Below are 14,261 nucleotides of genomic sequence, written 5' to 3' on the forward strand. Positions count from 1 at the left end.
CCTTCCCATCTCCACGTCCTCCCCATCTCCATGGCCTCCACCTTCCCATCTCCACGTCCTCTCCATCTCCATGGCCTCCTCTTTCCCATCTCCACGTCCTCTCCATCTCCATGGCCTCCTCCTTCCCATCTCCACGTCCTCCCCATCTCCATGGCCTCCTCCTTCCCATCTCCACGTCCTCTCCATCTCCATGGCCTCCTCCTTCCCATCTCCACGTCCTCTCCATCTCCATGGCCTGCTCTTTCCCATCCCCATGGCCTCCTCCTTCCCATCTCCACGTCCTCCCCATCTCCATGGCCTCCACCTTCCCATCTCCACGTCCTCTCCATCTCCATGGCCTCCTCTTTCCCATCTCCACGTCCTCTCCATCTCCATGGCCTCCTCCTTCCCATCTCCACGTCCTCTCCATCTCCATGGCCTCCTCCTTCCCATCTCCACGTCCTCCCCATCTCCATGGCCTGCTCTTTCCCATCCCCATGGCCTCCTCCTTCCCATCTCCACGTCCTCTCCATCTCCATGGCCTGCTCTTTCCCATCCCCATGGCCTCCTCCTTCCCATCTCCACGTCCTCTCCATCTCCATGGCCTGCTCTTTCCCATCCCCATGGCCTCCTCCTTCCCATCTCCACGTCCTCCCCATCTCCATGGCCTCCACCTTCCCATCTCCACGTCCTCTCCATCTCCATGGCCTCCTCCTTCCCATCTCCACGTCCTCTCCATCTCCATGGCCTCCTCCTTCCCATCTCCACGTCCTCTCCATCTCCATGGCCTCCTCCTTCCCATCTCCACGTCCTCTCCATCTCCATGGCCTCCTCCTTCCCATCTCCACGTCCTCTCCATCTCCATGGCCTGCTCTTTCCCATCCCCATGGCCTCCTCCTTCCCATCTCCACGTCCTCCCCATCTCCATGGCCTCCACCTTCCCATCTCCACGTCCTCTCCATCTCCATGGCCTCCTCTTTCCCATCTTCACGTCCTCTCCATCTCCATGGCCTTCTCTTTCCCTTCTCCATGTCTGCCGTGTGTCCCTGGACACGCAGATCCTCGTGGATTGCTTCCAGTGTCAGTATTGTAGATGCAGCTGCTGCTCGCACACAGTTTTGCGTTGCGTTCGGTTATACTTGCCCCTGGGGCTATGAGTTGCCGTCCGGCCTGTGATGGATGTGAGTAATATAGTCTCGTAGCCTCGCACAATGTCACAAATGCTTCATAGGCGAGAGGCTGCGGGGCTCCTCTGACAGCACATTGGGGGTGATAGATACTGCCCCCTCCTGCAGCGCGGCTACAAAACAATCCCACCCAAATGTGTCATCATCATCATCTGTGTTCTGGTCTGCGGTGTAAATGGACAAAGCACAAATTGTAAGACGGGATCAATCATCTGCCGGGTCTCCGGGATCAATCATCTGCCGGGTCTCCGGGATCAATCATCTGCCGGGTCTCCGGGATCAATCATCTGCCGGGTCTCCGGGATCAATCATCTGCCGGGTCTCCGGGATCAATCATCTGCCGGGTCTCCGGGATCTCAGCAGCTGGAAACCTAAATTCCCCCCCCCCCCCTCTTTCTCTGTGCGGGTGGTTGGGGAGTATCTGGATACGACTCCTGAGATGCTGATTCAGTGATCACTCTGTAACTAGTCAGCCAGACTTATGACCCCCGATGGGGCGCCTGCACCTGTGGTCTCCCCTATAAATATTTGATGAAGCAGAGCTGTTCCTGCAGCGATTGATTGAGGAAGCAGCAGCGGACATAGTGCATAGTGCCCCTCCCTTCATCATACTGTATAACAGCTGGTGAAGCTGGTGGTACCACATTTATCACCCTCCAGGTTTCCAGTGCTGTGCAGTGAGGGCCTTGGGGATGTGTCATGACAAGGTGATCCATTAAAGCGCAGCTCGGATCATTTATGTTTCTTGATGTAGGACAGCGTTTCCTATTACTTACATTATCCAGCAGTGTCTTTGCTATCCTCCTCGGTGTAGCCTGTCCCTGCAGTAGCTGCCTCCCCTGGCTGTGCTGCTTATTCCCAAGAGACTTTTCTACTGGTTCTGACTGCTGAAGGGGAAGGACTGCAGTTCCCTGCTCACTCTGGATGGAGGGGGAAGACCTCTTGTGACGTTGTTGCTTCCTGCTCACTCCGAAGGGAGGTCATCTGATGCTGCGACTCCCTGCTTACTCTGGAGGGAGACGGAGACCATGTGATATTGCAGCTCCTCCCTGCTCACTCTGGAAGGAGAGGGGGGTCACATGATACTGCTGCTCCCTCTGGAGGGGGAGGTCATGTAAAACTGTTGCTCCCTCTGGTGGGTGGAGGGAGAGGTCATGTGATACTGCTCTCTGTATAGCTAGCAGGTGAGGTGTGTCTGTGCAGATCTGTAGATGCAGAAGTCTCCTGCAAAGAATAGTGAGGTAGAAGATCTTTCCTGTTCCTGATCAGTCTGTGATTCTGCAGAACTTTCTCTGTGTCTCTCTGCACCTCATGCTGTGTCATACAGTCCCCTGCAGCCTCCTTCCCCAGCTTCTACTCTCCAGGCATGGTTTAGCTGTTAACTCCTTAGTGCTCACACAGCACAGACTATTCACTTCACTGTTTCACTGCTGGTTTCTACTACTTATTCCATGCTGCATGCTCCTCCATATGATGAAAGCTGTTGCGGCTAGTCACTGTCTATAGTCCTGTATGTATACTCCATGTACAGCTGTTGCGGCTAGTCACTGTATATAGTCCTGTATGTATACTCTACGTACAGCTCGGTGTATTTACTGGTTGGAGTCTTACTGGATTTGCTTCATGAGAAGAACATAAGGGCACATACAGGAAGAGGTTAGACTCCGCCCACTTCTCTGCTGCTGAATGCAGAACTCCGGAAAGAAAAGGGCGTGCGATACACATCTGACAATTTGTTGAGAATCATTATAAAAGTGACACTTAGAATTTTTTTATTTAGAAAATCCTGAAATCCTGCAGTTTTCACATTACCCACAATTCTCAGAGTGCACGGACTCTTCATGTTTGTAGAGAGAACTATTTAGCAGGATCCCACCTATAGATGATTGCTCTTCTCCTCCCCTTTCCTAGGGAATAATCTCTGCACATGGCACATAGAGCATGCCCTCTACACACTCTTATAGAAGTCTATAGGTGATGTCACAGCTTTCTCCTCCGCTGCATTCACAGGTCACAGAGCATGCCCACTACACTGTCCCATTAGCTACCGGTGCGGGTGGTTGCCTTGGGCCCAAGTCTTCTATTGGGACCATGGGCACCCAAACCCCCCACCAAATTTTAAACTGAGAAGAGCCTTCACCCATAAAATCTTCATATGCCCGTTCCTGCTCTCAATACACTTGTACACAAGAGCCATTTCAGGACCTTTTGAAGGTCCTCCAAAGGTCCTGAAACCTCATTATTGAAGGGACACATCCTCCATTCCCCAAGAAGCTGATTCTAGTACCAGATGTATGAAGTGATCCCAGACTTGTAAGGGCCATAATATTCATACAGCCCCTGTCCCCTGCCCATGTCTGTAGGTGATGGTAAGAGCCTCCCCTCCTCCCTGCACAGGTCACAGAGCACGCCCACCACACTCTCCTATAGAAGTCTATAGGTGATAGTCAGAGCTTCCCCTCTTCCCTGCACAGGTCACAGAGCACGCCCACTACACTCTCCTATAGAGTCTATAGGTGATGGTCAGAGCCTCCCCTCCTCCCTGCACAGGTCACAGAGCACGCCCACTACACTCTCCTGTAGAAGTCTATAGGTGATGGTCAGAGCTTCCCTCCTCCCTGCACAGGTCACAGAGCACGCCCACTACACTCTCCTGTAGAAGTCTATAGGTGATGGTCAGAGCCTCCCCTCCTCCCTGCACTGGTCACAGAGTACGCCCACCACACTCTCCTATAGAAGTCTATAGGTGATGGTCAGAGCCTCCCCTCCTCCCTGCACTGGTCACAGAGTACGCCCACCACACTCTCCTGTAGAAGTCTATAGGTGATAGTCAGAGCCTCCCCTCTTCCCTGCACAGGTCACAGAGCATGCCCACCACACTCTCCTGTAGAAGTCTATAGGTGATAGTCAGAGCCTCCCCTCTTCCCTGCACAGGTCACAGAGCACGCCCACTACACTCTCCTGTAGAAGTCTATAGGTGATGTTCAGAGCTTCCCTCTTTCTGGTACAGATCACAGAGCACGCCCACTACACTCTCCTGCAGAAGTCTATAGGTGATGGTCAGATCTTCCCTCCTACCTGCACAGGTCACAGAGCACGCCCACTTTACTCTCCTAGAGAAGTCTATAGATAATGGTCAGAGCTTCCCTCCTCCCTGCACAGGTCACAGAGCATGCCCACTACACTCTCCTGTAGAAGTCTATAGGTGATGGTCAGAGCTTCCCTTATGCCTGCACAGGTCACAGAGCATGCCCACTACACTCTCCTGTAGAAGTCTATAGGTGATGGTCAGAGCTTCCCTCCTCCCTGCACAGGTCACAGAGCACGCCCACTACACTCTCCTGTAGAAGTCTATAGGTGATGGTCAGAGCTTCCCTTATGCCTGCACAGGTCACAGAGCACGCCCACTACACTCTCCTATAGAAGTCTATAGGTGATGGTCAGAGCTACCCTCCTCCCTGCACAGGTCACAGAGCACGCCCACTACACTCTCCTGTAGAAGTCTATAGGTGATGGTCAGAGCTTCCCTTATGCCTGCACAGGTCACAGAGCACGCCCACTACACTCTCCTGTAGAAGTCTATAGGTGATGGTCAGAGCTTCCCTTATGCCTGCACAGGTCACAGAGCACGCCCACTATACTCTCCTATAGAAGTCCATAGGTGATGGTCAGAGCTCCCCTCCTCCCTGCACATGACATGGGCTCTGCAGTGTATATAATGTATGGTGCTATCCTGTGCTCTATGTATTCAGCAGACCCTTGTGTGTGTGAGCCGCTGCTTGCCAGGGAGATGTGTGTGAGCTCCTATGTGTGTACAAGGCTGAATGACAAGGATGAAAGCCTCGTATGAAATGATTGTTTTGTTACTTTGCGTCTGGTTCTTGTTTATTTCTTTATTACATAAGTGCATCAATTGTGGGGCCCAACACGTGGCGCAGCATGTGAAGAGGACGGGAAGAGAATCCATATACCAGGAGCCGCAGATTGTGCAGCTCTTCTATGCTTCATTATATAGTATAGCCTCTCCTGACAGCTCTGCTTTATGACATGTCACTTTCTATTCTTAGGACTCTTTGTTGGGATGTTCCTCTATTATCCCTCCTGATAATCTCTGTATAACTGCACTGGTGGCTATTACCTATCCAGCACTATCCTGTCCCCTGACTGATACAATATATTGCAATAAAGAAGTACTACAATGAGTTGCATGGAGGATCATTGTGTCCCAAGTGAAAGTTCCTTAGTGGGACAGTAAAAGAACAAGTTAAAATAAAGTTTAGAAAAATAAAAGCTCCCTCCCCATCTATAGCTAATGGGAAAACTCTGCACAGAATCAGTTTCCTTCCCCCTCCACAGCTGCCGAGGACAGGTTATGCACTGAATCAGTCTCCTTCCCCCTCTACAGCTGCTGAGGGTGCTATGAACAGAATCGGTCTCCTTCCCCCTCTACAGCTGCTGAGGACAGGCTCTGCACAGAATCAGTCTCCTTCCCCCTCTACAGCTGCTGAGGACAGGCTATGCACAGAATCAGTCTCCTTCCCCCTCTACAGCTGCTGAGGACAGGCTATGCACAGAATCAGTCTCCTTCCCCCTCTACAGCTGCTGAGGACAGGCTATGCACAGAATCAGTCTCCTTCCCCCTCTACAGCTGCTGGGGACAGGCTCTGCACAGAATCAGTCTCCTTCCCCCTCTACAGCTGCTGAGGACAGGCTATGCACAGAATCAGTCTCCTTCCCCCTCTACAGCTGCTGAGGACAGGCTATGCACAGAATCAGTCTCCTTCCCCCTCTACAGCTGCTGGGGGACAGGCTATGCACAGAATTGGTCTTCTTTCCCCTCTGCAGCTGCTGAGGACAGGCTATGCACAGAATCGGTCTCCTTCCCCCTCTACAGCTGCTGGGACAGGCTCTGCACAGAATCGGTCTCCTTCCCCCTCTACAGCTGCCGGGGTAGGCTCTGCACAGAATCAGTCTCCTTCCCTCTCTACAGCTGCTGGGGGACAGGCTCTGCACAGAATCAGTCTCCTTCCCCCTCTACAGCTGCCGGGGTAGGCTCTGCACAGAATCAGTCTCCTTCCCCCTGTACAGCTGCTGGGGACAGGCTATGCACAGAATCGGTCTCCTTCCCCCTCTACAGCTGCCGGGGTAGGCTCTGCACAGAATCAGTCTCCTTCCTCCTCTACAGTTGCTGGGACAGGCTATGCACAGAATCAGTCTCCTTCCCCCTCTACAGCTGCCGGGATAGGCTATGCACAGAATCAGTCTCCTTCCCCCTCTACAGCTCATGGGAGCAGACACTGCACAAAATGTAATCAGTCTTCTCCCCCCTCTGGCAGATGGTCTTTTGTCCCAGTATGTGAACTGTGGTAGTTTGCTCAGCCTAGTGTGGTCCCTGCACTGCTGTGTGATGAAGGTCCAGGCTTCCTGGTTCCTCTGTAGGTGTCAGGATCCCTGTGCTGAGCATGAATCATACACTTCCATCTGATGCATTGCACTAGTATCATCTTCATATCCGTCACTGATCCTGATACATGTCCCCATTAAATCATTTACATTTAGAGGGTCCGGGATGGGAGTAATTCCCCGCTGCCGGAGGTAATCACGCCGAGCGCCTGACAGCGATTTTTCAATAAAAGCAATAAAGCAGCGATTGCGGATTTGCTTGTATTTTCCTATAGATGAATCATTAAACAATAAATCAACAGAATATTAATCAGAGCCGGGAATTTGTGGCTATAAAGAGTGATGAATGGCTCCTGCGGCCGCCCATCTGTGCGCATCCTTATCCGGAGCCGCGTTCTGCTGCGTTACATGCGGAGTCCTGCTTTATTCTCCGCAGATTTCACAGCTCTGGATCTATAACCTGCTAATAAACATCCGCTCTGGGAGTCGCACAATATGGTGGCCGAGTGTGGGCTCCGGACTGGGCCGCACCGGAGGAGGCTGCGAATTTAGCATAGGAGACGCCCCTGACTAAGTCAGGAAGGTACCCAAGGACTGGTGGCTACAGGTTGGACAATAAGGGGTTAAATTGGCAAGGGGCGGTGTAGCACTTTAAAAACCTATATACCTGCCCACTACCCCTTATTACTTACCCCTCCCCGTTCTAACCCCGTCACATTTCCGCCTGGTTCCTGCACTGCAGCACTGAAGCGGCCCGGCCCTCCCGTCCTAATTTGTACATATGTGTTTTAGATTATTATTATTCTGGTGGAAGGAGAACATTGCTGAAGGTGATGCTCGGCTGGCCGACTTGCTAGCTGGGAGTGCATCTGCCATTATTTCTCATTGAGTGCTTTGTGTTTTTACATTCACGGGTTTTAATGTTGATCTTATTATTGGACCCCTAATGTTTGGTTAAGGAGACCTGGTACAGAACACTCACTGCCTAAACCTAGTGCCAGCATGGAAGCAGCTTATCCCCCCGATAACTGAAGGGTCTGGCACCTTACATCCCAAAGCCCTATCTCAGACCAATCGCCCATGAGCGGGTGTGATGGGGTTAACGCACATTGTAAGTAGCCTGAATGTCTGGCCCGAGTTCTTAGAGACCAGAACCGAACCAACATGTTGAGATCAGTTGCGGTCTCTGAGTTCGGGCCAGACATTCAGGCTGCTTACACTGCAATAGGTCTCAGGCTTAGAAGGTGAACTCCCACGTGAGCGTGCAGCCTGTGAGTGACCCCTTGTATCAGTGCTGTGTTCTGGTCCATTGATTCCAGACTTGAACCCGTTCGGCTGCATGTGGGTTTGGCACATGGATCTCAGATAACGAGTAGTAATATAATGAAGCGCTCTCACACGTGTCATACATGATTGTGTCTCCGCAGGTAAACAATGAGAACGTGATCAAAGTCGGACACCGGCAAGTGGTCAACATGATCCGGCTGGGGGGCAACCACCTCGTCCTCAAGGTGGTGACAGTGACCAGGAGTCTGGACCCGGATGACACGGCCAGGAAGAAAGGTAAGAGCGGGTGTGGCCCTCATACAGGACGCACACGTCTCCCGCTAAGGACAGGATCCGTCCACTGGTCCATGGAGCCGGAGCCTGTCACACGCCTATTACACGCCTATTACACGCCTGTCACGTGTGATGTTAGCGGCAGCTGCTTTCTGATTAATCTGCATATTTTTTTCCCCGGTTCGTTGCGATATTTTGTTTTATTTTTCAACTTCAGTCCTCGAAGCTATTTTCTGTAACGTTCACTATGGCAACGAGCAGAAACACGCGGCTTGTATTCAATGGGAGGGAAAGGATAATTCCAGGGATCCGAGGAAGGGAACATGTAAATCATATATCTTCACATATACTCGGTGCTAACCCAGCTGCACTGCACCGCAGAGCGGCCGCCCCTCCCCCCAGACACCTCTGACTACACACAGCCCCCCAGATCCTGTATATACAGGTGACTTACAGGCCACAAAATGGGTCCAAATCCGTCACGTTTCATGGATTAGTAATTTGCAGACTTGTTGATCGTAAAATATGAGTAAATGCAGCGCCTCCACAGGCGACATGAAGCATTACAGGCTGAGCTCCTCCAGGTTACATTGTATCATTCTTGTAAATCTCAGGCCCAGTGTATCAGTAGGTTTCCTGTACATCACATGTTTAGCATCTCTCAGTAGTTATAATAAGTAGAGATGAGCGGACCCAATAGTCAGGTCCAAGTTCGTCCCCCAGATTGGTTGTTTGGCTGCCAATATGTCCAGGTCAGGCGGACGAACTAATTGGATCCGTTCATCTCTAAATATAAGACCAGAGCGCCACCTTTGTCCATAGGTTTTGCCTGGTATTGCAGTCATGGAATGAGCTGTAATACCAGACACAGCCAGGAGTGGAGCTATTTCTATTTCTGTGAATCTCTACTTTCCGCTGTAGTTGGATTATTCTTGTGATTAACCCCCTCCTCGCTGTATTTCTTTGTCCCCCTCTTGTGTCACTGACCTGTGTCCTTCTTTCTCTCTGATGCTGAAGCCCCTCCACCTCCAAAGCGGGCGCCCACCACTGCGCTGTCCCTGCGCTCTAAGTCTATGACCTCTGAGCTGGAAGAACTTGGTAAGGGTCCTGCAGCGCTGGCATGCCTGGCACTGGGGTGGGAGCGGGTTTGCTGCCCGGCCTGGGAATGATGCATGGATCTTTATAAGGAGAGGGGGGTTTTTTTGGTGTGTTTCTATTTTTGTTGCACGAGTCTTGAATTTTCTCAGTTTGCAAAATGCATTAGTAAAAACATGAGCCGTGCTGTGGCGATGCCGCTGTCTTGTGTCTTCATTTCCACTGTCCTTGGTTTATATTTCTAATTTTTCTCTCATCTTGAATTCCCGGGCTCTCAGCAGTGGATAAAGGTAAGATGTGGGACCTGCACAGGGCGGCCCAGGGCGCTGTTCACACCTGAGCTACACAAGTCTGCCTAATGCCATAGGGACCCTGCACTACATAGAAAGTGGCTCCGAGTCCACTGTGATAACACTGAGCTTCAGGTGCGCAGGATGAGTTGTCATAGGGACAGAGACCTGTAATTTTAATGACCTTGTATTGATCGTCCTCCACCTCGTGGTCCTGGCTCCAGCTGCTGCTGAACTACAACTCCCAGCATGCCCTGATAGCCCCCTATGGCAATTGTAATTGTGCATCACTTCTGCGTTCGAAGGACCTTGTATTCACACAGTGCAGGGTCCTGCGAGTCACATGGCTGTGTCACTACAGAGTACAGCGCTGTGTACACTGATCAGTGCCGGGCCTGGCTGTCACATAACGGATATCAGAGAAGTAATGTCATGTGTGTGGACTCCCGGGATATGACATGTTGTCTTGTGACAAACATATAATTTAAGAATGGGTGACTGTATACTGTCCTGCGCAGGTATATGGCGGTGTGCGCTGGTCTGGTGTATGGCGGTGTGCGCTGGTCTGGTGTATGGTGGTGTGCGCTGGTGTATGGCGGTGTGCGCTGGTCTGGTGTATGGTGGTGTGCGCTGGTGTATGGTGGTGTATACTGTCCTGCACTGGTGTATGGTAGTGTGCGCTGGTGTATACTGTCCTGCGTTAGTGTATGGCGGTGTGCGCTGGTGTATGGTGGTGTGAGCTCGTGCAGGACTATGTGCTCGGGTGCAGGACTATGTCCGCTCGGGTCTGGGACAGTGTGTGCTCATGTAGCACTGTGTGCGCTTGGGTGTATGACTGTGCTTTCCGGGGGGGGGGGAGGGTGTAGGACTGTGTGCGCTCAGGGGGGGGGGGGGGTGAATTGGGAGTAGGACTGTGTGCGCTCAGGGGGGGGGGGTGAATTGGGAGTAGGACTGTGTGCGTTTGGGGGGGGGGAGGGTGAGGGGGGAGTAGGACTGTGTGCGTTTGGGGGGGGGGTGAGGGGGGGAGTAGGACTGTGTGCGTTTGGGGGGGTGGGTGAGGGGGGAGTAGGACTGTGTGCGTTTGGGGGGGGGTGAGGGGGGAGTAGGACTGTGTGCGTTTGGGGGGGGGTGAGGGGGGAGTAGGACTGTGTGCGTTTGGGGGGGGGGTGAGGGGGAGTAGGACTGTGTGCGTTTGGGGGGGGGGGTGAGGGGGGAGTAGGACTGTGTGCGTTTGGGGGGGGGTGAGGGGGGAGTAGGACTGTGTGCGTTTGGGGGGGGGGTGAGGGGGGAGTAGGACTGTGTGCGTTTGGGGGGGGGTGAGGGGGGAGTAGGACTGTGTGCGTTTGGGGGGGGGTGAGGGGGGAGTAGGACTGTGTGCGTTTGGGGGGGGGTGAGGGGGGAGTAGGACTGTGTGCGTTTGGGGGGGGGGGGTGAGGGGGGAGTAGGACTGTGTGCGCTCGGGTGGGGTGGGGTTGGGTAGTAGGACTGTGTGCGCTCGGGGGGGGGGGGGGGAGTAGGACTGTGTGCGCTCGGGGGGGAGGAGAGTAGGACTGTGTGCACTTGGGGGGGGCTGTGCACGGTCGGGTGTGGCACTGTGTGTGCTCATGTAGGACTGTGTGCTTGTGTAGGACTGTGTGCACTCTTGTAGCACTGTGTGCTTGTGTAGGACTGTGTGCACTCTTGTAGCACTGTGTGCTTGTGTAGGACTGTGTGCACTCTTGTAGCACTGTGTGCTTGTGTAGGACTGTGTGCACTCTTGTAGCACTGTGTGCTCTGGCGGTGGATCTCACGTGTCCTCTTTCTTTCCTCTTACAAGCTTCTGTGCGGAGGAAGAAGGGTAAGGATCTGTGTCCTGCACAATGTTGTGTCATGTCCCTTCTCTCGTTACAGTGTACAATGTGATAATCTGTGGGATTACTGCCGGATTATCCTGTCCGCAGCAGCTCCTGGATCTCGTCTGCAGATTCCTGAAAATAATAACAGCGGCTTATCCTGAGATGTGCAAAATACTGGGGGAGCAGAACCAGAACCAAACCCAAAGCCAGAGTTATGTCCTGAGTCATGTCTATCCCCTGTACAGAAGAAGTATACAGTCTGCAGCCAGTGCTATGTATTATCCCTGGAGAGATGTGGATGTTGTTAGTAGCAGCAGGACTGTGATATATGGATTTGTATACCAGGATTGTAATGGTTGTCCTCGCACTGCTGTGCTCTGTGCTCTCTGCATTATCTCCATAGCTCATCCTGTATATCCCTGAGCGCTGGTGTCAGCAGTCGGGATGCTATATGATATAATTGCGTGTACATTGTATCAGCATCGTGTGATGACGCGTTCCACACCTCCGCACGTTCCAGCGCCGGCGTTCACAGCAATCATCACAGATATAGAAACCGCGAAGTCTCCAGGAGCCCCGACACCTCTCACAGCTGTGACCTGAGCCCTCACTCCCTGTGCTGGGGTCTCCATTTAATTACAGTAAAGTGCAACGATTTTGCAGCAATTGAGGAAAATAAAAAATGCAACACGTCTGATTTAGGAAGCCCCTCCCCCCCGTACACATCTGCTGATTTAATTTCTAGAAAACCCCTCTAAATTCTTTATGGTTCTAACTATGAGGATTTATAGGACTGCACCTGGCGGAGGCCGGCGGAGCGACACATAATCCGGTCCCAGCCCCGGCAGGAGTGAAGCGGCGTCTCCTGATTCCTGCTCGGCTGAGATAAGCTTGGCTATTTATTCATTGCGCTTCTTCCATCACTCGCTGAGAAGATTTATAAAATACGTCCCATTTCAGAGGAAATAATCAAACTCCGGCGAAGAGCAGTGATCAGCGCCACAGAGATCCAAATCAGCCAGAAGAGGAACCCAACACATAATAGGATGAACTCCTCATCTCCACACCATCCACATAATATCCTATCTGCAGGCAGCATGTTATAGAGCAGGAGGAGCTGAGCACATTGTACATAGTGTCCTATCTGCAGGCAGCATGTTATAGAGCAGGAGGAGCTGAGCAGATTGTACACAGTGTCCTATCTGCAGGCAGCATGGTATAGAGCAGGAGGAGCAGAGCAGATTGTACATAATGTCCTATCTGCAGGCAGCATGTTATAAAGCAGGAGGAGCTGAGCAGATTGTACATAGTGTCCTATCTGCAGGCAGCATGTTATAGAGCAGGAGGAGCTGAGCAGATTGTACATAGTGTCCTATCTGCAGGCAGCATGTTATAGAGCAGGAGGAGCTGAGCAGATTGTACATAGTGTCCTATCTGCAGGCAGCATGTTATAGAGCAGGAGGAGCTGAGCACATTGTACATAGTGTCCTATCTGCAGGCAGCATGTTATAGAGCAGGAGGAGCTGAGCAGATTATACAGTGTCCCATCTGCAGGCAGCATGGTATAGAGCAGGAGGAGCTGAGCACATTGTACATAGTGTCCTATCTGCAGGGAGCATGTTATAGAGCAGGAGGAGCTGAGCACATTGTACATAGTGTCCTATCTGCAGGCAGCATGTTATAGAGCAGGAGGAGCTGAACACATTGTACATAGTGTCCTATCTGCAGGCAGCATGGTATAGAGCAGGAGGAGCTGAGCACATTGTACATAGTGTCCTATCTGCAGGGAGCATGTTATAGAGCATTATGTAAGTGATGTGACCTGCTCCCCTCTTGCACATCTCAGGAGGAATCCGCCTGCTCTCAGGAACGTTGTTTATAAAGGTTTTCTCTGTTTCTATGTAGATGTTCTTCTGTCTGATGTTGAATGTGTGAAGAGGAGGATTGTAATTCGCGTTCCACTAAGTAATGTCCCCGTGCACGCAGCTCCCTCCTTGCATGCAGCTCCCATCATGGCTGCACGGTTCTGCTTGCACGTCTCATGCCTGTCTGCATTGTGCATCTATAATGCGGAGGTGTATGGAGGATGCGGCCGGATTATGGGGCCTGACGCATCCTGCACTTCTTCTTTATTACAGATAAATCTGAGGACTCTACCCCCATCTCCAAGCCTCTGAGACCCGTGGACAACGTGCCACTAGACTCTAGGGTGGCCACCATTAAGCAGCGCCCATCCAGTAGATGCTTCCCTCCTGCTAACGAAACAAATGTGAGTAGGAAGAACGAGACGCGGCCAGACTGCAGCCAGGGCTAGTGCTCAGACTATCCTCCACACATGATCTGTCCAATGGCCTGGAGCCAGGGCTAGTGCTCAGACTATCCTCCACACATGATCTGTCCAATGGCCTGGAGCCAGGGCTAGTGCTCAGACTATCCTCCACACATGATCTGTCCAATGGCTGGGAGCCAGGGCTAGTGCTCCGACTATCCTCCACACATGATCTGTCCAATGGCCGGGAGGCAGGGCTAGTGCTCAGACTATCCTCCACACATGATCTGTCCAATGGCCGGAGGCCAGGGCTAGTGCTCCGACTATCCTCCATACATGATCTGTCCAATGGCCGGGAGCCAGGGCTAGTGCTCAGACCATCCTCCACACATGATCTGTCCAATGGCCGGGAGCCAGGGCTAGTGCTCAGACCATCCTCCACACATGATCTGTCCAATGGCCGGAGGCCAGGGCTAGTGCTAAGACTATCCTCCACACATGATCTGTCCAATGGCCGGGAGCCAGGGCTAGGGCTCAGACTATCCTCCATACATGATCTGTCCAATGGCCGGGAGCCAGGGCTAGTGCTCAGACCATCCTCCACACATGATCTGTCCAATGGCCGGGAGCCAAGGCTAGTGCT

General features: G+C 52.3%; 1 protein-coding gene across 5 annotated transcripts in view; it reads left to right on the top strand.

The window, feature by feature from the left end:
- Positions 1–14,261, top strand: part of SHANK2 (SH3 and multiple ankyrin repeat domains 2) — a 166,456-nt gene that overhangs the window by 99,415 nt on the left and 52,780 nt on the right. For 2 of the 5 annotated variants that reach the window (XM_072119097.1, XM_072119095.1), the window contains exons 5-9: positions 7,997–8,132; positions 9,147–9,227; positions 9,503–9,514; positions 11,331–11,351; positions 13,488–13,618. In XM_072119097.1, the coding sequence (XP_071975198.1) occupies positions 7,997–8,132; positions 9,147–9,227; positions 9,503–9,514; positions 11,331–11,351; positions 13,488–13,618 (381 nt within the window). The remainder of the gene's footprint in view (positions 1–7,996; positions 8,133–9,146; positions 9,228–9,502; positions 9,515–11,330; positions 11,352–13,487; positions 13,619–14,261) is intronic. The other 3 variants (XM_072119096.1, XM_072119098.1, XM_072119099.1) reach the window with 3 other exon arrangements.

The sequence above is a fragment of the Engystomops pustulosus genome, chromosome 7, assembly GCF_040894005.1.
Source record: "Engystomops pustulosus chromosome 7, aEngPut4.maternal, whole genome shotgun sequence".
In the NCBI taxonomy this organism is placed as follows: Eukaryota; Metazoa; Chordata; class Amphibia; order Anura; family Leptodactylidae; genus Engystomops; species Engystomops pustulosus.